The 24418-nt window shown below is 40.8% G+C and overlaps 1 protein-coding gene across 5 annotated transcripts in view; it reads left to right on the top strand.

Moving 5' to 3' along the window:
- Positions 1–24418, top strand: part of CUL5 (cullin 5) — a 129172-nt gene that overhangs the window by 102995 nt on the left and 1759 nt on the right. For 3 of the 5 annotated variants that reach the window (XM_073808254.1, XM_073808255.1, XM_073808256.1), the window contains 9 exons: positions 13694–13741; positions 14810–14927; positions 15202–15297; positions 15505–15605; positions 18510–18653; positions 19389–19539; positions 20458–20553; positions 22293–22406; positions 23270–23334. In XM_073808254.1, the coding sequence (XP_073664355.1) occupies positions 13694–13741; positions 14810–14927; positions 15202–15297; positions 15505–15605; positions 18510–18653; positions 19389–19539; positions 20458–20553; positions 22293–22406; positions 23270–23334 (933 nt within the window). Of the gene's footprint in view, positions 1–1838; positions 1861–3009; positions 3165–13693; positions 13742–14809; positions 14928–15201; positions 15298–15504; positions 15606–18509; positions 18654–19388; positions 19540–20457; positions 20554–22292; positions 22407–23269; positions 23335–24418 lie in introns of those variants that run through there. The other 2 variants (XM_073808257.1, XM_004317104.4) reach the window with 2 other exon arrangements.

Genomic DNA, 24418 nt, shown 5'->3' with positions numbered 1-24418 from the left:
CTAACTCCCAATTCTATGCTTTGAATGGATTCCTAATTAAATTTTTTTGATAAACGTAAATAAAGATCAGAATTAGATTTTATTTATTTAGGAGTCTAAGTGTAAGCCACTCAAGTGCTACAATTATTCTTGTTGCAGTGAATTTCCCTATTTTCTTTAAAAAAAAATTTGACTTTCCAAATTCCTAGATTCTTAAATGAAATTATTAACTACATTTTGGCTGCCTTATTTTTCTGAATTTTAGTTTGAAGGGAAGCTATCTGCTGTAGCTCAGGAGTAAATTTGCTCTCCTTCTCTCCCAACTGCCCCTAAGTCTCTTTGAACTTCTCTAGAAGTCATCCTGTCCAACATAGTGGCAATATTTCCTGATAGTGCTTTTGACAGCAGAATTGTCCAAAGCTGACCCCTGTGCTTCTAAGGCAAGTCTCTCGTAAGGCAAAACTAGTGTAGAGGTTAAGAGCCTAGTTCTGGCAACCAGACAGCCTGGGTTCAAATTGTAGCTCTGTCACTAATTACTTGCTCTGTGACCTTGGACAATTTATGGAATCTAAGTTTCCTCACCTATAAAATGAGTAACAAAGCTCCTTAATTCATTGGGTTTTTGTGAGGATTAAAGAATTAAACAGTGAAAGAAGTGCCCCATACTAAGAACTATGTAAGGAGCTATTATTATAACCAGTCATCTTTTGCTGTTTGTTCACCTAGTGTAATTATTAGCCTTGGCCTCTGTTTATTAGGCCAGACTAGCTGTTTAATTTTCTCAGTTATTTCTTTAAAATTCAACTTTTTCAGATAAAGATGTGATATATCTTGTACATTTCACACACATGCACAAACACACACACACACAAACACAATTTCAGCACTGGTACACATTGTAATGATTTCCTTTCATAGCCATTAAAGCCGTAGGTACGAAAAAGTTTGTGCTTGGCCTACAGTAGGGTCAGCAAGAGAGAAGGCTTGAGCGTGACATTCAAAGGAAGTAGGCAGGACTTGGTGACTTATTGATTATAGAGGATCTGGTAGGTGAAGGTATTACACACCACTCTAAGGGACCAACCTAGGGTGATTGGGAAAGTAAAGATAGGGGTGCTGTATTTATCTATTGCTATGTAAAAATGACCCCAAAACATAGTGGCTTAAAACAACAATAGCTATTTATTTTCTCTCGTTTCTGTGGATCATGAATTCAGACAGGGCACAGGAAGGGATGGCTAGTCTCCGCTCCATGATGTCTGGGGTCTCAGCTGGAAGGTTGAAGGCTGGGACTGGAAGTCATCAGAGAGCTTTTTTAATCCATATTTCTGGCTAGACCTAGCCTGGGAGGTCACATACCTCACTTCTGTGATACTCCGTGGTCAGGGCAGTCAGTATTCCCTCCCCAGATTCAAGGGGAGGGAACACCGACCCCACCTCTGGTTGGAGGAGTGAGCATGAGTCATATTGAAAGAAGAGCTTGTAGGGTAGGCTAATTGTATGATTAGGCCACCCAAGATGGCTGTTCTCTTGCTCTCTGTACATCCCTCAACCAGACCCTGCTTCACCTATACCCTACTCACCTGACTGACCTTCCCTCTTAATCATAGAGCCTGATCAGTAAATGCCTACCTACTTGCCCTGACCCCAGCTAGTGAGTGTTGTAATCTTTAAATCAGAACAGCTCCACAAAGATGGTTTATCAAAGGGGCAGTGAGGGTTGTCTCCTCTGCTGGTTTCCCTGGTAACTGATGAGGCAACCTGATATCAATTCCCCCGTAACAATTCCCTCTTCTTCCGGTAGGGAAGACTGTTGCCACTGCCAGCCTGCCATCTGCTGCCAACAATGGTGTGTCTCTCCAGGACCCTCTTGCTTTGGGTGTAAGTAAGATCCCCTATCCAATAAACCATTGATGTCTCTGTCGCTAACTCTGGATTCTTTCCATCTTGAGGCTGGGCAATTACAAGCTTTGAAGTCCTGCTGGGGTGCAGCCCAACACTAACTTTTGGTGTGGCCAACTTTGAAAAATACAATCTCCCACTTGTTACAAAACATAATTAAGGGTGGGGATTTTACTTTAGGAAAAACCTGGGTTTGGCTTGGAGTAAGTAGGGTTAAAGTGCTCACTTTGTATGTTGTCACTCCTATCTTCTGTATAAAGTAAGTACAGGGAATTCCCTGGTGGTCCAATGGTTAGGACTCTGCACTTTCACTGCTGTGGGCCTGGGTTCAATATCTGTTGGGGAACAAAATCCCACAAGCCACTTGGGCAAAAAAAAGCCAAAACAACAACAAGCAAAATTAAAGAAATAGAAAAAAATTAAATAAATAAATAAAATAAATATAAACGAAAACAATGTTACAAAGTCACAAAAATTTGCTGTCTCCAGCTGAAGATCCAAAATTAAGCAGTGGGTTCCCAAAACGTGAGAACATCATACCTAACACATCATTCTCTGGAAATAGGTACAGGAAAGCAATGCCATGTAATGCTATCAGTTCAGACCCCAGCTGTACCACTTTCCAGGCCATCATGGAAAAATAAGTTAATTTCTTTGTAGCTCAGTTATCTCATTAGTTAAGGGTGGATAATAATAGCATCTAATTCATGGAGTTTTTGTGAAGGTTAATATAATTTTATTAATTGTTCAAAGTTAGGCATTAATGTTTCCTATTCCTCTTCTTCCTCCTACTAAGAAACAATTGCAAAATTATCTCAGAAATGAAAAGCTAACTGGATTGCTTGAAAATATTTTCATGAATTTCCTTTGTGCTTTGTGGGTATTAAGTGAGAGAAGCAGGCCCAGTGAACAGAAAAGGCCCAGGTTACACATAAACCACTGGTCTCAGAAGGTCAGAAGTAGTGGAAAGGGGACCTGGCACCTTATCAGCAGACTTCTAAGCCAGCGCTTCCTGCCACGCGCCGCTCGGGCGTCCCAGCGCCAGGCTCCGTCCCTCCCCTCCTATGCTGCCGGCCAATGGCCGCCGGCCGTCGCGGCCCGAGGCTGCTATTGGAGGAGGCGGCCGGGTCGGCGGTTGAAGCGGGGTCGGGGACCCGCCGCTTGCGATCACATCTCTCCGCTGGTATCTGTCCGCTCGGCGCTCGGCCACCATGGCTGTGCTGGCGGCGCTTCTGCGTGGTGGCGCCCGTGGGCGCAGCCCCCTGCTTCGGAGGCAGATGCAGGTGAGAGGGACTGGGACTCGGGTCTCGCCTCGGAAGTCTTCTGCGTGCGGCCTCGCGGCCGGAAGGAGCCGTAAGTGCAGGCCTGAGGAAGCCCCCGGAGGGACCCACGCCCCGAAAGCCACGCGCTCAGACTTGCCGGCTCGCACAGGGCGTTTCCATTCTCAGGGGGGCTCTCCCGGATCGTGATAATTGCTTTCTGGTGTGTCAGGTGGGGCAGGTATTTTGACAGGCAGAAAGGCGCGGGCTTGGTTCTGACCTTGCCCGACGGGTAGGGAAGGCCCGTAAAGCTGTTTTCGAGCTTTTCTTTAAAACATGTTTGTGAGCGTTATTGTCAAGAGATTTTGATTTCCTGCAATAGGTAATCATTATGGGCTTACAGGGTGATAATAAAAAGATGTACCGACTCGGAGCAACTTCAAACCTATAAGGGAAAATAAATGGCTACTCACTTTCTTGATGAGTAATGCTTACGTATTAAGGGCGTCCAGAGCCGTGTTTGTCCTCTGGCTGTTGTGTTTAGGGAACACAGGAGCGACAGCCTTGAAAGAATCTACTGTTTTCTGTACATCAAAGCAAGCTAGCTTGCACCACATGTTTAGGGTCTGGCAAAAGCTAAAGAGTAGGTAGAGAAGTTCAGGGTGTGGTTGGTGAAGCTTGACTTTTCCAGTTTGGTTGGAGCAATAAAGTTTGAAATCCAGTCATATTGTAAGAGTTTGGATTTGACTTAAAGTCAGTGAGGACCGTTGATATTTTTGCTCTTGTCATAATTAGAGGTATAGGAGCATTGAAGTGGGGAAAAAACTATTGTCTGTTAGGTGTGATGTAACTTGAACGGGTGTGTTGGCAGTAGGAGCTGAAAGGGAGGAGCACTATGCAAGAGATTGTGAAAGAATAAGTGTAGAACTTGACAAATGCAGAGTGAGGGTGGGAGCCAAGGGAAAAGGAAGAGTCTAAAATTAATCCTGGGTGACTGAGGTAATAGAAAAGTCAGGAGGAGTGGGTTTCCAGGAAACATGAGTTCTTAGCATATTTGTTAGTATGTTGGAAATCACAAAAATGTACTTGGGTCATCCTGAGTTTCAACCAACATTTATTGGTGAATTAGGTGAAATAAGTACTCTAATTTTGTAAAAAACAAAACAAAACATAAACCAAATGGAGAACCCTCTTAATTTATAGTTTAACTGGGAGCTTAAAATCAAACACAATTGTTGCTGATGAGAAAAATGAAGTTGTAGGTTATGTAGCATATGATTTGTGGTGTTCATTTAATTGAACTCTAGGAATTAGTTGTATTGGTTGTTACTTGAATTAAGTGGTCATTTAATGAACCATGGAAATCCATTTGTCTTAACAGGTTTTCAATATTCAGTGCCATTTTGTGGAATGGAACTTGATCTCTAACCCATTAAACTGGCTTTTTCTCTTTTGCCTTCAGATACACACAGCTCTCCCTTACGGTCAAGAAACCTTTATGGACTTTATCAGAGCTTGTTGGTTTCCAGCTGGAATTGCTTTTTTCTTATGGTCAAAAGAGTAGTCCTCCTCGTCACCTTCGTTTACATCCATTTCTCCTTAAACCTCTGCAGTTAGATTTCTGTACTGCTCAACAGAAGAATACCAGTGATTTTCTTTTCCTGTAATTTTTCTTCTTCTTCTTGACTTTTCTTTGTACTATATTTGACACTTTTGACCATTCCCTCCTTTAAAGTCCTGTCTTGCTATTTTGAACCAAGATAATTTTCCTTTAATACTCAGACTTAAAAAAAAAAACAAATCCTGCATTGTGCCAGTCCTGAGCCTATTTGTTCCCAGATTCATCTTCTCTTCTCTTTCTGTATTGCTGTGAGGCCGACCCTTGCAGGTGCCAGCATCATCTGGCTTCTGTCTGGGTTCAGAAACTGGTGGAAGATTGGGAGATAAGGGAGAAGTCAGGATAATTATTTTTTTCCTCTCTCTGCCTTAGATTGTGTTTCTGACAATGTCTGCCAGTCCTTTGGTTCTTGTTTCTGCCAGGTGACCCTGACCCCTTGGCTTTGGTAACCCTGCTTCTTCCCTTTGTCTTAACAGCCTGAGCATGCTAGTGCCTTCCTGTTGCTAATCTCTGTGCTGCTGTCTCCTGTTCTCAGCTCTTCTGTCACCTGTACATTTATTTATTTTAAAATTTATTTATTTATTTATGGCTGTGTTGGGTCCTTGTTGCTGCGTGTGGGCTTTCTCTAGTTGTGTAGAGAGGAGGCTACTCTTCGTTGCAGTGTGTGGGCTTCTCATTGCAGTGGCTTCTCTTGTTGAGGAGAACGGGCTCCAGGCGTGCGGGCTTCAGTAGTTGTGGGTCGCGGGCTTAGTTGCTCCGCGGCATGTAGGATCTTCCCAGACCAGGGATCCAGCCTGTGTCCCCTGCATTGGTAGGTGGATTCTTAACCACTGTGCCACCAGGGAAGTCCCTCACCTGTGCATTTAATTCTCTGCATTAAATTCTGTTTCACATAGAATGGTTTTTATTTTCCTGGTTGAAGCCTGATGGATACTCATGGTTTTTGCATTCCCTTCCCATTCCCTTTCACCATGTGGAGTTTTGAACCTCAGTTCTCAGCCTTATACAGAAAAAAAGAACAGAATGTTTTGGTAAGCAAGTAAGTGGTGATAGTGATCTGATTGGCAGTAAACACCGAGAGAAATGGATAGATTCAAGAGATAGCATGGAGATAGAATCTGTTGAACTTAATGACTGATTGGCTGTGAATGGCTGAGAGAGGAGTTCCACAGGCCTTGATGAGCCCAGCTACAGCAAGTGTGTAGACAGAGGAGAGAAGAGGGCTTTGTACAGGGCCTTTGGGAGACACTATTTCAGGACAGGCAGAACAAGTGGGAACCCGTGAAGGTGAATGAAAAGAGAGGATGGTGTTGTGGAAGAAAACCAGAGGAATGTAGTGTCACCTGAAAGCCAAGGGAGGGGAGATTTCCAAGAAGGAGGGTGTATTAGTTTCCTTAGGCCATTGTAAGAAAATACCACATATCGGGCAGCTTAAAACAACAGATATGTTGCACAGTTCTGGAGGCTAGAAAGTCTGAAATCAAGTGCCTCTTCTGAGCTTCTTGTGGTTTGCTGGCAATCTGAGTTCCTTGGTTTGTAGATGCATCACTCCAGTCCTCTATCTGCACATGGCAATCTCCCTGTGTCTTCACTTCCCTTCCCTGCAAATGTCTCTGTGTTCAAATTTCCCCTTCTTATAAGGACATCAGTCATATTGGATTAAGGCCCACCCTAATGAACTTATTTTGACTTGATTATTTCTGTAAGGACCACATTTACAAATAAAGTTACATTCTAAGGTCCTGGGGATTAGGACTTCTTTTGGGTGGGGCACACAATTCAACCCATAACAGAGGGAGCATTCAACAATGTAAAAATTTAATATAAGTGTTTATATAAGATTTTAACAAAGGAATTATATAAATGAAATACATAAAATGAACATATACATAAAATGGAAAGCGTTGATTGAAATTAGCATAACTGTTTAATACTTGGAGAACTTTATAAAGGCCTGAAGAAATACAGATTTGGGATATCAGTTTTATGTAAGGGAACTTTGCTTCCCCATACAGACAGTAATATGCATAAACACAAGGTATTTTGAGTACTAACTGCTAAATCCTCTAAGAAGTTGAAAAATTTTTTAAATGATTAATCTGTTTTCTCAAAATGTTTCCTTGATAATGGCTCAATTTCTAATTCATTTTACTGATTTTTTACAGTTATTTTGGCATATGGATAGTTCTCATGAATTTGTCTCCTGTGAACAGAAATAATGAAAAATTAGTATCACTGATGACACGCTTGATTAGTGAAGAATATCATAAGCAAATCATTAATTACTCAAAAATAGTGCAGTACTTTGGAAAGAGCAGTTGCCTCAGCTTCCTAAATTTTATTACTATTTTAAATAAAATATATAATATGTATAACAAATATATAATATGCATAATACAATATGTATATATGTATAATATGTAAACTATATGTATAATAGAGTGAGAGTGTTTGGATTTGAAATCCCAGGTCTGCCCCATATTGGCTCTGTGACTCTGGGCAGGTTACTTGACCTGCCTGTGCTTTAGTTTCCTTACTTGTAAAATAAGAATACTAATACCCACCCATTGGCTGGTTCTATATCTAAAACATATTCCATATACATCTGTTTGTATCCACCCCTCTTGTGACCTCCTTAGCACTAGCCACATGAGCTCTTGCCTGGTCTCCTTCCCTTTTTCTACTCCTGCTCCTACAATCAGCTCTCTATACTTCAGCCAGAGTGTTGTTTTTATAGTAGAAAAGCCTTCAGTGGCTTCTCATTGCACAGACTAGAATCCAGAGTCCTTCTCATGGCCTCTTTGGTCCCTGCTTGTTTCTTTAGTCTCAGCTCAGACTGTGTTCTCCTGAGTATGTGGCTCCCACTATACTGTTCCACTTTCTATACTTAGCATGCGCCAAGTTTGTTTCTAATTCAAGGCCTTTGTCCTAGTTCTTCCCAATGCATCAAATGCTGTTTTCCCTAGATCTTCCCCAGGCTGACTCTTTTTTTTAATTTATTTATTTTGGTTGTGTTGGGTCTTCGTGGCTGCGCCTGGGCTTTCTCTAGTTGCAGCAAGCGGGGGCCACTCTTCATTGCGGTGTGTGGGCTTCTTATTGCTGTAGTTTCTCTTGTTGTGGAGCATGGGCTCTAGGCACGTGGGCTTCAGTAGTTGCAGCGTGTGTGTTCAGTTAGTTGTGGCTCGTGGGCTCTAGAGCGCAGGCTCAGTAGTTGTGGCACATGGGCTTAGTAGCTCCGCGGCATGTGGAATCTTCTTGGACCAGGAATTGAACCCATGTCCCCTGCATTGGCAGGCGGATTCTTAACCACTGCGCCACCAGGGAAGTCCCCCCAGGCTGACTCTTTAATATTCAGTTTCTCAGCTCCAGTGACATCTCCAGAGAGCCCTCTGTGGAACATCCCATGTAAAGTAGGCCCTCACTCTGTAGCTCATTATCCCATTTTGTTTGCTTCAAAATATATTTACCCTACTTGAAATGTTTTTTTGTTGTTGTTGTTTTTTGTTTTTTGTTTTTTTGCGGTACGCGGGCCTCTCACTGTTGTGGCCTCTCCCGTTGCGGAGCACAGGCTCCGGACGCACAGGCTCAGCGGCCATGGCTCACGGGCCCAGCCGCTCCGCGGCATGTGGGATCCTCCCGGACTGGGGCACGAAGCCGTGTCCCCCGCATCGGCAGGCGGACTCTCAACCACTGCGCCACCAGAGAAGCCCCTCAAATGTTTTTCAGAGCTGCTAGTAAGCACCAGACTTTGTTCATTTGTTTAGCGTTTCTTGCCATCATTGGGATAAAAAATAAAATCAGTCTCTTCTTGAAACTTACAGTCTAGTGGGGAGACAGGCCAGTGAGGGTTACAGAATTATGTGTTTGGGACAAATAGAGTGTGCACAGGGTGTGCAGAAGCTAAGACTGGAGTGTCTACGTCTGCCTGCATTGTCAAGGGTGGTCTCTAGAGTTCTTGGGGCAGCTGAGCTGTCCTTGAAAGATGATTGTGATATGCAAATAAAACTTAACTAGTTGTGTTCATTTATCACATATTTATCACACATTATGTTCAGTGTCTTGATCCTACTATAATTTTGTCATTCCTGGGATATTTAATGAGCTCTAGGCACTATGCCAAGTGACAAGGATGTAGCAGTGAACGAGAAAGGAGGAGGAAGGGAAGGGGGAAAGACAGGACTGCTCTCAGAAGCTTGCATTAATTATACGGGGAGAGAGAGATTAAATATGTGAACCCTGTATTTACACAGTGTGAGAGGTGCTTTGAAGGAAATAATCATGTTGAAATAGAAGCCAACTTTAAATAGTCAGGGAGAAGCACTCTGGGGTTGTATCATTTGAGCTGAGACTTGAAGAACAAAAATGAATCAGCCAAGGCAAGCTGGGGAAAGACTGTTACTGGCAGAGGCACACTGCAAAGAGCTTGAGGTGGGAATGGGTTCAGAACAAAGAGGAGGCTGGTGTGGCTGGCACAGAGCAAGAGTGGCATGAGTTTGGAAAGAACATTAGAAAAGAAGACCAAAAGAAAAAGGAAAGAACATTAGGAGCCAGATCATACCATACCATCCAGATCATCAGGAGCTCCAGTTCCAGGAGCCAGGAACTTGTAGGATAAGGGTGAGACTGTGGATATCATTCCAAGAACAATGGAAAGCCATCAAAGGATTTTTTTTTTTTTTGCTGTACGCGGGCCTCTCACTGTTGTGGCCTCTCCCGCTGCGGAGCACAGGCTCCGGACGCGCAGGCACAGCGACCATGGCTCACGGGCTCAGCTGCTCCACGGCATGTGGGATCTTCTCGGACCGGGGCACGAACCTGTGTCCCCTGCATCGGCAGGTGGACTCTCAACCACTGCGCCACCAGGGAAGCCCCATCAAAGGATTTTAATCAGGGGAGCGATGTGATCTGATTTACATTTGTGTGTGTATGTGGGGAGGGGGGGTTGTTTTTGTTTTTTTGTGTTTTTTTTGGCCACGCCACACAGCTTGTGGGATCTCAGTCCCCCGGGATCTCAGTTCCCCACCAAGGATTAAACCTGGGCCACTGCAGTGAAAGCACCAAATCCTAACCATCGGACCACCAGGGAACTCCCTGATTTACGTTTTAAAAACCGGATGGACTGAAGAAGGGAAGCTGGGGATGCAGGAAATGAAGTAAAAGGCTGTTACAGTAGCAAGAGATCGTGGCTGGGACTAGGTGGCAGTAGTGCAGATGAAGCGAAGTGGAAGAATTTAGGTATATTTTAGACAGTATTGACAGTACCTGTGATAGAGTATCTCTAGGTATTAGGCACAGATGGAGGGTGAGTCCTAAGATTTTGGCTTAGCACCTGGACAGATTGTGATGTGATATCTTGAGGAGGGAAATGCTGGAAAGAAACTAGTGTTCTACTTTTCCGGTTATCACGGCGTGAGGCACCATGAGCAGTAAAGTCTCCCGTGACACCCTCTATGAGGCGGTACGGGAAGTCCTGCATGGGAGCCAGCGCAAGTCCCAGAAGTTTTTGGAGATGGTGGAGCTTCAGATCAGCCTGAACAACTGTGACCCTCAGAAGGACAAATGCTTCTTGGGCACTGCCAGGTTGGCACCATTCTCATCCCACCCAGCCCTCAGTGTCCCTGTGCCCGTCTCCTCCCTTCAGGCTCTGGTTGAGGCTGAGATGGCCTGGCACATGTGGCACTGAAGTGCCTGGGTAGTTCAGACCCCCTGCTCCAGGCAGGTGTGGCTGGACAGACCCCCACACTGGGTCTTAAAACAAGAGGGGAGGGACTTCCCTGGTGGCACAGTGGTTAAGAATCCGCCTGCCAACGCAGGGGACACTGGTTTGAGCCCTGGTCCTGGAAGATCCCACATGCTGCAGAGCAACTAAGCCCGTGTGCCACAACTACTGAAGCCTGTGTGCCTAGAGCTTGTGCTCCACAACAAGAGAAGCCACCGCAATGAGAAGCACGTGCAACGCAACGCAAGAGTAGCCCCTGCTCGCTGCAACTAGAGAAAGCCCGCGCACAGCAATGAAGACCCAACGCAGCCAAGAAATAATAAATTAAAAAACAAACAAACAACAACAACAAAAAAAACAAGAGGGGAGGTGTGGGGAGGCCTTGGCTGAGCCTGCCGGCTAGTTTGGGAAGCCAGACTAGCTGTTGGTGAATGTGGATGCTCTGGGCTTAAGTCCACTCCCTGCCCCAAGTTCTCCATATGTGTTCTGGGGGACCAGCAGCATTGTGATGAGGCCAAGGCTGTGGATATACCCCACATGGGCATCAAGGTGCTAAGGAAACTCAACAAGAATAAGAAACTGGTCAAGAAGCTGGCCAAGAAGTATGATGCCTTTTTGGCTTCAGAGTCTCTGATCAAGAAGATCCCACGAATCCTGGACCCATGCCTGAATAAGGCTGGCAAGTTCCTTCCGTGATGACCCACAATGAGAACATCGTGGCCAAAGTTGATGACGTGAAGTCCACGATCAAGTTCCAGATGAAGAAGGTGCTGTGTCTGGCAGTGGCTGTTGGCCACATGCAGATGACAGATGATGAGCTGTGTACAACATCCACTTAGCTGTCAACTTCCCGGTGTCATTGCTCAAGAAAATTGGCAGGGGATTTCCCTGGTGGCCTAGTGGTTAATAATACACCTGCCAGTGAAGGGGACACGGGTTTGATCTCTGGTCTGGGAAGATCCCACATGCCACAGAGCAACTAAGCCTATGCGCCACAACTACTGAGCCGGCGCTCTAGAGCCCGCGAGCCACAGCTACTGAGCCCACGTGCCACAACTACTGAGGCTTATGCGCCTAGAGCCCGTACTCCACAACAAGAGAAGCCACCACAAGGAGAAGCCCACATCCTGCAACGAAGGGTAGCCCCCGCTCGACACAACTAGAGAAAACCCGTGTGCAGCAACCAAGACCCAATGCAGCCAAAAATAAATAAATAAATTTATTTAAAAAAAAAAAGAAAAAAATTGGCAGAACATTTTGTACATTAAAAGCACCATGGGCAAACCTCAGAGCCTGTACTAAGGCACAGCTTAATAAACCACACTCCCACCATTTAAAAAAAAAAAAAAAGCAACTAGTGTTCTAGGGTGGAAATTGAGAGACATGAGTTGGACATTAAATTCAGGCTATCAAGTTGGCACTTGGATATATGAGTCTGGAGGTCAAGGCTGGAGATAGAAATTTTGAAATCACCAGGACATAATTGCTGTTTAAAGCTATAGGGCTAGATATGATTAAGGAGACAGTGAAGATGGAAAATTAAAAGGGGCCTGGAACAAAGCCCTGGGACATTCCAGCACTTAGAGGTTGGGAAGGGGAGGATGAAACAGCAAAGAAGACTGAGAAAAATAACTAGAGAGATAGGAGGGAGACTATAAGATTGTGTTAAAATGGAAGCCAAGAAATTGGAGGGTTTGTGTAGTGGTTTACACATATTACCTCATTTGATTCTCACAACAACATGTGGGGAGTATTTTAGAAAACTTAATGCTCAAGAATACTCAGCTAGTAAGCCTAGGCTCTTAACCACTGTGCATGTTTCCCCAGGGAGAAAAGTGAGTCCCAGGTTGCTGAATGGATGAGATGAGTATAGTGAAGTCTTTATTGGATTTTGCTATCCAGACATTGTTGATCTTGGTCAGAGCCAACAAAAGGATAGATAAAAGCCAGATTGGGTGGGGTTGAACAGTAAATAGGAGGTGAGGACAAGGAAGCAAATTGTAGGTAACTTGTTGGAGAACTTCTCATGTACAGAGGAACTAAGAAATGAGGTGAAAGCTCAATGGGAGTCTGGGTTAAGAGGTTTGTTTTTAATTCTTTCAGGTGGGAGGAAGCCTATTACTATGCTTACAGAATAATCCAGGAGTAAAGGGGATGAATGATACTGGGGAGAGGGAAGGGATAACGGAAGATGTGGCATCTTTGAAAAGGCAACTGGAATGGGATCCAGGGCAAAGTGGAGAAACCAGGGAACCTTCAACTAAACAGAACCAGAGACTTTAAAGTGGTTTAGAAAAGGCCCTTTGATTGCAAGGAACAATATCCCATTTCACACTAGCTAAGTAGAAAGGGACTTTTTTGAAGATATACAATAGGCAAGCTCTTTGGACATCCAAGGTTAGGAAATAAAGTAAAGCTGGCCTTGCTGGAACCCTAACTAGAAAATCACTAACTATGTTATCTTCTTTTGTCTCTTGTAGTGTGGCATGGTCTTTTCTTCCTTTTCTGAGTGTATATGTTCCATTCCTTTGCTTCTCTGCTTACTTGTGGCTTTTCTCTTTGCTGTAACCTCTGCTTTTACATGGTGTTGCTGACTAACTCCAGCCCCTTGGGCCTTTCACTTCAAGTGCCCATCATCATTCAGTTGATTGGGTCTCTGAGAGTGCTAGCTTGGTTCAAAGTCCATTCCATTTTTGGTCCTGTCAGCTCTGGCCAGTGGGAGGACGATGGGAATCACCTTGTACTTAGGACTGTCCCTTCCAGACCCTTTGGAGAAAGGGGTGTAGCTGGAGAGGCAATGACTGGCATGTTTACTACAAGTAGGAAATTTAAATTCAGAGTTGGGTCACAGATAATATGCTAGAATCCTTCAGTGTAAGTAGGTTATATAAGCAGCAGCCCAATTTGGGCTTACTTAATTTAGAACTTAGATTTAACTTAAAATTACATTTTATAAAGTTTATACTTAAAAAGGCTTAGAAATTTTAAGATGATAAATTCATCATAAGTTAAAACATACATTTCCAATGAACAGTTAATCAGACGAGAATATTACAAAAGTAATTTTAAAAATTGTAACAGTGATATATGTGAACAGGAAAATTTGGAAATTAAAGTATAATGCAGCAAAAAGAAATAACCATAATCCCATTACTGAGAAGTACAAAGTGATGTAGGTTAATATTTTTTACATCATAACAAATATTTATATTACAGGAAATAAGATACGTGGAACGAAGTTATGTATCAAAACCCACTTTGAATGTAAGTATAAATTTAAATTGTGCTTTAAAATTTCAAGAATTTAAAGGAAATGTAGTCTATTAAAAATGCATATTCTAAAGCATGTATAGATGAGGGTCAGCTTGGGATGATTCAGTGGTTAGGAATAGCTAATTATTGAAATATTAAGTCAGACTCCCAAATTACCCTAAAAAATTTCAGTCTAGCACCCTGCATAATTTCTGCTTCTTCCCCAGTCATTGTCTATGGTAAACAACCTTCTCTAAAACTAGGCAGTGTTCTTCCTTTACTTTTGGGAACCCCCATTATATTGTGTTGGTTGGTACATTGCAGAGGCCACATGGAAGATACTAGAAGAAAGGGGCTGAAGGAGATTGGGGATTAGACAGGAAGGACCATCACCTGGTCACCTAGTGCTTCCTGAGGGGTCCTCCTTTTGTTTCATAACGGTTTCTAAAAAGACTTAGTAATAGCCTTCGACCAGAATCTAGGGTATGGTTCTCTTATTATCTATGAGAATTTATGCATGTATGTATGTATGTATTTATCTAAGAGCATGTAGAAGGCAAGCGTAAGGAGAGAATTGTTAAAATAGTGTTTTGCAATATTTAAGAGAGCTTTTATCTTTTTCTTAAATTTTATATTGTCTTATTAATAGTTTAAGAAGTATGGCTCTGGCTGTGTCCTAGTTAAGTGGTATGCCCCCACTAACATACAGGTCTTGACCCTAGACCAGAGTTTGCCTTCAGTAAGGAAGCCCTTTAATTAGGGCTTTTTATGCAGTTAACAAGGGTAAACTGATCATTTCTTAAATTTTGACTAAGGAATAGAATTGAACCTTAAGCTTCTGGTCTATGCCTATTTTAGAAATGGTTTTTCTTAGGTTTTCTATTAGGTCTTAAATCATAAAGTACCAGAATTGAACTGATTTTAGGGCTGTTCTAATATTATTTTCATCTTTGATGGGTAATTAGTCATTCATAAAAAGTCTGTTTTTTGGCTAATATATCTATGAATTGTTTATTTATGAAAGATGATGTGGGTAAAATATTTAAATATAATAATTTTTACCATCTTCTGTCTTGCCAGGAAGTGGTCATAGTAAGTGCTGCAAGAACACCCATTGGATCCTTTCTAGGCAGCCTTTCCTCTCTGCCAGCCACTAAACTTGGTTCCATTGCAATTCAGGGAGCCATTGAAAAGGCAGGTTAGTAGTGCTTTACTTTTTGTGTTGAGGGGTAGTGATTCAATGGAACAAATGTTTATTTTGCACTTAACTATATACGTAACACTTAGAAACGAATTAATGTCTACACTTCTGAATTCCCTTGAAAAGAAATCCTTGTACTAGAGTGTTATGAATGAAGCTCAAAACTGACAAGAAAAAGAAACCATTCCTGCTATATAATGTCACATACTTTACTAGGTAATTACTAAATTGAATAAAATATGGAAATGTCTTTTTGATTTTTTTAAAAAAGGGATTCCAAAAGAAGAAGTGAAAGAAGCATACATGGGTAATGTTCTACAAGGAGGTGAAGGACAAGCCCCTACAAGGCAAGCAGTACTGGGTGCAGGTATTAGGACTACATTTTTGCTTTTATACTTAAATGTTTGACATGGCAAAATGGAGGTCATTTCAGCTTAAATAAAATGTTAAATGCATAATAGACTTATATCGGCAGAAGAAATGTTGCAGATTATAGTTTAACATGCTCTATTTTATTACAGTTTATTTGAAGAATATCTTTGTTCTTCAAAAGTATGATTTATATTGGTTTTAGGCTTACCTATTTCTACTCCATGTACCACTGTAAACAAAGTTTGTGCCTCAGGAATGAAAGCCATCATGATGGCCTCTCAGAATCTTATGTGTGGACATCAGGTAAGAAGTACCTTCTTTTCCATTTTATAACTAAAATAATATGCAGTGCTAAAAAACACTAAAAATCTAAGCATATTCATACTCTAGAAGTGAGATTCTTTCTCATAAGTGCAGTTGCTCTGTTGTTTCAGACACTCAGGAGTGTCTGGATTTGCCAATTCCATTTGAAGTAGAGGTCAAAATGATAGCTCAAGTGTCTGGTATTAAAAAGTAGTTTTCAGCCAGGACATTTTTGTCTTTGGGTGCCCCTTTACTTAGGATTCTGGTTGATTTAAGACACCGTAAATTTTATCTGTGCTAGAATGAGAAGGGTTTTTATCATAAATGAGAATAAGGTGCTGACCCTGGGAATCAAATCGTTGATTGAGCCCAAAATTGATGACTAATTTATAGCTCCTTATGTTCAGGTTCAGCTGTAAAATTGTGCAGGCTTTCTATTGGCCTTGATGATTTTGATCTTGTCTTTACCAGAGCAAGAGATAGGCTGCTCAGCAAACATATGCTGGATGTTAGGAGGCTAGACCTGGACTCGTAGACCTAAGAGTTTATCAGATCCAAGCCTTTTTTTCAGTTGAGGAAAGAGGTTGAGAGGACTACAAACACAGTTACAGGGGTAAAATTAGAAAACAGGTGTCCCTATCCCTGTCTAGTGCATTCCAGCCTATCAGGGTATAACACACCAAGGTAAAAATCAGTTGTGAGGTGTTTGCAGATTATTTCTTACATGTACAAGAATCATAATTATGCATACCCTTGCTGTTACTCCTCCCTTGCTTTGTTTCCAGTTGTAAGGCAAGCCAAAGAGAAAAAAAAGAGTGATACCTGATACACATGCTAAAAACTGAGATGGTATAGAAAAGTATAAAATGAAAAATCTTCTTTCTTCTTGCCCCACTTTGAATCTCTGACTTATTCATCACTTTTTTGTGTATTCTGCCACCGAAAAGCAGAGAAACTTTGGGGAAGTTTCTTAAACTCAGTGCCCCATGTAATGTCTTGGAGGTCATTCTGTATCAGCACATAAGATAGTACTCTATTGACCTGAACAACTATAATATACTTATGGGTCCTTATTGAATGGACATCTAGGTTGTCTCCAGTTCTTCACTATTTTAAATAATGCTGCAGAGAGTACCCCTATATATATCTTTGTGTAATTATAAATACTTAAATCAGTTCTTGTTAATTCACTGTACTAAGCAGTATAGTGTAGTGGTTAAGAACAAAAAGTCTGGAGCCAGACTAATTTCAAATCCTGGTTTTGCTCATCATTAGCTGAGGATCTACTATGTGGACATTCACTGGAGATTGGTGAACAAAACGTTAAAAAACCTCATCATGTGCAAGTCTGTCTTTTGGAAAAATTCCTAAGAGGAGAATTTCGGAGTCAGAGATTTAAAAATTTTGATATTTTCAAATGCTTTCCATGAAAGTTAAACCAGTTACATATTTTCCATAGCTTATGAGAGCTTGTTTGCCTATACACAAGGTAACACTGACATCAGGTATTACCAAACCCTTGTCAAACGGTCATGAAATTGTTTAGATGTTTCAGAATGGTTTGAATGACAAGGAAAATTTTGTCTCAGTTGATTTTTTTGTGGTTCTCTAGCAAATGCTTTCAGTTAGTGTTCTTTGATTCATTTGTGCATGTATAAAATTATCTGACTTAGAGGAATACTAGGAATTGCCTTATTTTGAATGGTCACTTATATTATATTCTGTAGAATAATTGATAACTTAATTTCTGTCACTTATTATTGCCATCATCCCCAGAAAATACTCAGTATTTCAGGTTAGCAGAATAAAACTTATATGAGAACTATTTGAGACTCTCCATATTTGAAAACAGGCAAAATATTTAGGTTTCTTTGGTACAGAACTTCTGTTTGTCTTTATTCTTTTTTTTTTTTTTTTTTGTGGTACGCGGGCCTCTCACTGTTGTGGCCTCTCCCATTGCGGAGCACAGGCTCCGGATGCGCAGGCTCAGCGGCCATGGCTCACGGGCCCAGCCACTCTGCGGCATGTGGGATCTTAGTACCCCGACCAGGGATTGAACCTGTGCCCCCTGCAGTGGAAGTGCAGGGTCTTAACCACTGGACCACCAGGGAAATCTCTGAAGATATTTAAACAGTTCTGTATGACCTCAGGTGTAGGTCCAGGCATGAGACTGGAAAGGGAATGAGAAGTCAGATTGTAAAGGGCCTTATGTGCTATGCTGGTGAGTCCTGTAAGGAGTGGAATGACCAGACTTACAGTCTAGCCAGAATGACTCAGATGAGTGTAGATGACACTTGGGTGGAAGGACAGGCTGCATATCAGATGATCAAGTAGAAAATTACTATAGCTGTCTGGGAAGAGCTGATTGGGAGGATCACAATCAAGGAAGTCGGATTATTTCCGAGAACTGAGATTACGTTTTTGGCAGTGTCAGTGAAATGAAGGGTTAGAAGAATTTCAGAAGATGGTTCTACATTGAAGATTCCTGGCATTCTTATTAATGTCTGATTCTGATCTTAATTATCATTACACGTTTCAGACCATTTCCTTTTACCAGTGTCAAGAGGGTACTTCCTATAGTGACTGTATAGCAAATGTTTAATAAAGTCCATGTAGAATACTTGTTTGTTGTAGCTGTGTAAAGGGTATAATGGGTTTGCAACTACAGTTGACCCTTAAACATGGATTTGAACTGCCTGGGTCCACTTAATGTGCAAATTTTTTTCAATAAACATGTACTACAGTTGAATCTGTGGATGTAGAACCATGGATAGGGAGGGCCGACCGTGAAGTTATACACAGATTTTCAAGTGTGTGGAGCGTTGACGTTCCTAATCCTGGTGTTGTTCAGAAGTCAACAGTACTACTTGAATTGACATTGGGTTTTTGTGTGTTGCTGAGCAGGATGTGATGGTGGCAGGTGGGATGGAGAGCATGTCCAATGTTCCCTATGTAATGAACAGAGGAGCAACACCATATGGTGGCATAAAGCTTGAAGATTTGATTGTAAAAGATGGGCTAACTGATGTCTACAATAAAATTCATATGGTAATTATTGCTTTTTAATGGAGAAATGCCATGTATATAAAATACTGCTTGATTTAAAAAATATATATATATACTTTAATTTTTATTTATTTATTTTTGGCTGCATTGGGTCTTTGTTGCTGCATGTTGGCTTTCTCTAGTTGTGGTGAGCGGGGGCTACTCTTCATTGCAGTGTGCGTGCTTCTCATTGCGGTGGCTTCTCTTGTTGTGGAGCACAGGCTCTAGGTCCACGGGCTTCAGTAGTTGTGGCTCGCGGGCTCTAGGGCACAGGCTCAGTAGTTGTGGTGCACGGGCTTAGTTGCTCCACAGCATGTGGGATCTTCCTGGGCCAGGGATCAAACCCATGTCCCCTGCATTGGCAGGTAGATTCGTAACCACTAAAGTCCAATATATATATCTCAGAAACTGAACTGAAGGATATAAATGTTGATTGAGCCATTCATTTTAGGAAAATGTTTTTCTAAGCTCATTGCATCAACTTGGCTCAACTGTTGAATAAATTGCCCCACACTGAAATAGGACATTTTCTGACATTTAATAATGGATTCCATAGGTGTTTATTTGTCTTCAAAATAGCAACTTCTGGGCTAATTCAAGTATTTGAGGATGAGACATGAGTAAAAAAATTACCTAGTACAGAAAGAAGTATATTTTAAGAAACTAAATTTAACTACTAACCACTATTTTATGTTATGCAAAGTTAATTAGTTTTTTAAAACTTCCAACTTCTATCAGGGCAACTGTGCTGAAAATACTTCAAAGAAGCTGAATATTGCACGAGATGAACAGGATACTTATGCTATTAACTCCTATACCAGAAGTAAAGCAGCATGGGAAGCTGGAAAATTTGGAAATGAAGTTGTTCCTGTCACAATTACAGTAAAAGGTTGAAGAATAAATAGATTTTAATTTTTAGTAGACTTTGTGTGTTGCTAAATATTTTATGTTTGAGTTTTAGTACATTTTTATCTTTGTTAATTTCAACTGAGGACGCTGACACTGCTGCTTATGGTTATTAAAGGGAAATGTTGCTAATTCAGAGGTAAATTTAATTTCTAATATAATTTAATTTAATTTCTAATATAATTGTTCCTAATATAAGCAACAGACAACACACTAAGTTAAGTGAAAAGGGGGGGATTTATTAGAAGGCCACTTGGGGATTCGTCCCAGAACTGAAAGATGTATGGCAGCAACCAGTCAGCTCTGGGAACTTCAGGAATTGGAAGTGGGTAGTCAGTACCATTAGGACATGCTGTCTTGGCTTTTCCGTGCTGCTTTTGTTCTTTATTGTCTCAGCTTTTCTGTGGTGCTGCCTCCATCTCCAGGGTCACATCTGTAGGGCTCTCAGTCACAAAGGAAAGAGACCTCCTCACCAATTGCAGCAGAATAAATCCACAGTAAAGACTCAATTAACTTGGTTTAGGTTACATTTCGATTCTAGAAATAATTACTGTGATGAGAATGATGGAGTACCAAAACTTATCCAGCCTAGGTTGGACATCTACCCCTGGGGTTAGAAGAATGAGGTCTGTGATCATAGAAGGAGGCTGAGAGAAGAGAATGGGATGTGGCTAAATAGAAGATTTAAATTGCATCAGGCTACTTAATAAACTCTTCTTTGAGACACTAACAGAAATTATTGATGGTAGATTCTTGAGTGGAATTTACTTGGGATGGTTTAAGGTATGTGGGCATACAGGGAAGCACAGACTACCAGGCACCTTGTGTACCATTTCTTACTGAGCAACTAATTATTATCTTCACTGCTAAGATTACTTAATTTAAAAGATTTTTGTTTTAGGTAAACCAGATGTAGTGGTGAAAGAAGATGAAGAATATAAACGTGTTGATTTTAGTAGAGTTCCAAAGCTGAAGACGGTTTTCCAAAAAGAAAATGGTTAGTATTAAGAAATGAAGCATAAGAAAAAAGAGTCAGTGTACCATATCTCGTCTTAGAACTGCCTGAGGATTTAAAAAAATTCTAGAAAACAACTAGATGGTATTTAACATTTTCAATGTATCAGGCTCAAGTGAAGGTAACAAAACGTATGATATTTATCCAAAGTATATTTAAAATTGCTTAACAGTTAATATTTTCTTTGCGTGTCTGTGTGTGTTTGAACTTGTTTTTTATTATTAATTTTTATTGGAGTGTAGTTGATTTACAATGTTGTTAGTTTCTGCAGTACAGCAAAGTGAATCAGTTATGCATATACATATATCCACTGGTTTTTAGATTCTATTCCCATATAGGTCATTACAGAGTATTGAGGTAGAGTTCCCTGTACTATACAGTATGTTTTTTATTAGTTATTTATTTTATATAAACAGTTAATACTTTCAATATATAAAGCCTCTGGAACAGGTTGTAGAATGATGTAGAACAGTTTTTCATATGCACTTCATCTTGAAAGTTTTTCATGATATGAAAGTCAAGTTTACATATTATGTTAAATATCTGTAAGCCTCTGGAGGACTAAGCTGATAGATGTTTTTCATTTTTGTATCTCTAGTGCCTGGTTCTCAACAAATAAATGTTGAATGTTTGTTAGTGTAAGTGGGATCCCAGGTTACTAAATCCTTTTAGGAGAAAAGGTCAGTTCTGCTTTTAAAATTGGCTGTATACAGCTGCGATAATAATCTGAAATAACTTTTTTCCCTTTTTTGATTGAATTTCTCAATACTAACTATAGGAGTGGATTAATCTTTTTTATTAAAGCATCATATAAAAATTTATATTGCAGGGAATTCACCGATGGTCCAGTGGTTAGGACTCTGTGCTTCCGCAGCAGGGGCACGGGTTTGATCCCTAGTCGGGGAACTAAGATCCCACAAGCCTCACAGCTTGGCCAAAAAAAGAAAAAAAAAATTATATTGCAAAAGTATATTTTTATAATTTTAGCAGCAGTCTATTTTAGGGTCTTCATTGGTATTTAAAAGAAAACAACAGCTTAATTGACATATAATTTGCATACCATAAAATTCTCCTGTTTAAAATGTACAGTTTAGTGACTTTTATTATTCATTTAACTTCAAGTGATTGTAGAGAAGAAGAAATACCTGATTTTGACACTGATTTGAAAAATATATAATGAGTGCCCGCTCTACTGTGAATAAGCAAAGACTTAGTGTTTGTTAGGAAAAATATGAAGTGGTCCTTATCTTTGAGGAATTATGAACCAGCATTTACCCAGTGCCATCACACATGCCTTTTGAGGTAGCTTTGAATAAACTGTTACAAAAAACTAACGTAAGGGGACTTCCCTGGTGGTCCAGTGTTAAGACTCCACGCTCCCAATGCAGGGGGCCCGGGTTCGATCCCTGGTCTGGGAACTAGATCCCACATGCCACAACGAAGATCCCACACAGGGCAGCAACTAAGACCCGGTGAAGCCAAATAAATAAATAAATAAATATATATTTAAAAAAATCTAACGTAAAAAGGCATACTGACATTAATTGTGTTATATACATACACATTTAATTATGTGTATTTTCCTGAGGGCAGGAATTATCTCCATCCATATCTTCATGCATCTAGCAACCCAGGCAGTATTCTGCAGAAATTTGTTAAATTGATCCAAACGAATTCAATGTGAAAGGATGTTCTGATGTCATGCTCATTGATACTTTCAGGTACAGTAACAGCTGCCAATGCCAGCACACTGAATGATGGAGCAGCTGCTATGGTTCTGATGACTGCAGATGCAGCCAAGAGGCTCAGTGTTAAACCACTGGCAAGAATAGCAGGTAGAAAATGTTCTGAACTTGTTTATTCCTAAACCGCTATATTCTTCCTGAAATTGAGGTTCTTTGCCAGTAATATTATACGTAATATTGAAGTTGGCTGTTTCTGTCTGTAGGTTGTACTTTGTGACAGAATTTAACTAGTACATGTTTTAATTGAGATAGAACCTCCTTCAATATTTTCGTTAGTATTTGATTTGTATAAGAGAAAGCTTTTAAAAATCTTTCCCTATCCTGGATGATGTGTGGGAGACTACAGGGTACATGTTTTCCCCTGGCACTGTGGGGAAAGGTAGCCAGGTAGAGTAAAAAGAATATGGGCTTAGGAGTATAGAGATACAAAAAATTTAATTGTACTGGCATTAATTATTAACTGTGTGGTCTTGGCATGTCCTCAGTCTCCTTAAGACTTTTTAGCTGTAAAATCTGCCTTGCCTTCTTCATAAGGAGTTAAACAGATACCATTTTGTTTAGATCATGGTTTCTTAACCTCAGCACCATTGACATTTCACAAGAAATAATTGTGTTGTAGGAGCTATTCTATGCATTCTAAGATGTTTAGCAGCTTGGCTTCTACCCATTAGATACTACAATAAGTGGCATTCCACCTGTGCAACAACCAAAAATATCTCTAGATAATGTCAGTGTCCCTGGAGGCAGTTTCCCCTAACTCCCTATCTGTGAAAGTCAATGGCTTAGATGACTGGTATAATCTTGTAAAGTGTAGAATCTTAGAAAAGGCACAAATACATTTAAATACACTATAATGTTTAGGAAACTTGCATTTTTGCATATTATATGAGTTGTTAGATATAGCTTTGGGTGCTTATAAAAAGATTTTAACGACGTATTTTTTTTTAATGAAGCATTTGCTGATGCTGCTGTAGAACCTATTGATTTTCCAGTTGCACCTGCATATGCTGTACCTAAGGTGAGAACAAAATAACAGACCATAACTTATTGTGCCAATTTCTGTTTTTGCTTATACCAAGGTTGCATGTTTTAGATTTTACATGTTACTCATCCACCAAAGCATAGAGGTAGCTTAGTTTCAAATCTTCTCACTTCTCCTGAAAACAATTAAAGAGCAACAAGGATAACAACAACAAAAGTAAAGGGGCAGCCCACAAACTATATTTTCAGTGGAGCAGATAAAAACTACATGATTGAATTCCTTGTGTGGAACTCACATACCTGGAATGGCAACCGCAAAGTGGGAGGTTGGTGCAGCAGAGAAAAGAAGGGAATGCTGAGGGTCCAGGGTTCTAGAATTCAAAGCAAATATTCATTACTAGAAGGAGCAGTCTTCATCCTGAAAGGGAACCTCATGGGAGCTGGTCTCAGAGTAAAACTGGAGATGGAGAGGACCTATCTGCTCCAATTGTCAGTCTGAGTCTTTGTGGGAAGTTACTAAGGGGTCCCAGGAAAGGAGACAGTGTTGTGTTGGTTTAGGGGTTAAGGGATCTCAGAAGACTCCAGCAAATGTTCCCTTTCAGAAGTAGAGGGCCTCACCCTGAAAGAAAATGTCTGAGGGTGGCACCCAGATTAGAAAAAAAAAAAAAAAAATCAGTGGGGAATAAGGATAGAGAAGGATCAGAAACAACAGGGAGTGCTGATCTGTCCAGAGGTGGCAGATCTCAGAAAGCAACACAGTTATACAGCTTCTGAAAGTGAATGTGCATCACATTGGAAAGGAAGGGTGATAAACACTTCTCAGCTAGATTCTGAGAGCTAGAAAAGTGGCTACACTTAGGTAGGTACCATGTTTTGTCTCATGGTGTTGGAACTAGAGGAAGCTGTTTGAGCTGTACAGCTTAGAAAGCTACCTGAGCCTGCTGGAGGAAGAGAGCAAGGAGGAACAGAAGTTTCACGTTAATATTATTGTTGCTCAGAACAAAAAAATTTCTAAAGATAAACACCCTCCTGCAATAGCTGAGGAACTATCAAAACAAGAGATCATATAATAAGACTTTAAATAAATCATTTACAGTGAAAATACGATAGCTCTGAATAAC

This window comes from Tursiops truncatus, chromosome 8 (genome assembly GCF_011762595.2).
Source record: "Tursiops truncatus isolate mTurTru1 chromosome 8, mTurTru1.mat.Y, whole genome shotgun sequence".
Taxonomy (NCBI): domain Eukaryota; kingdom Metazoa; phylum Chordata; class Mammalia; order Artiodactyla; family Delphinidae; genus Tursiops; species Tursiops truncatus.
This window is presented reverse-complemented; position numbering and strand designations above follow the sequence as displayed.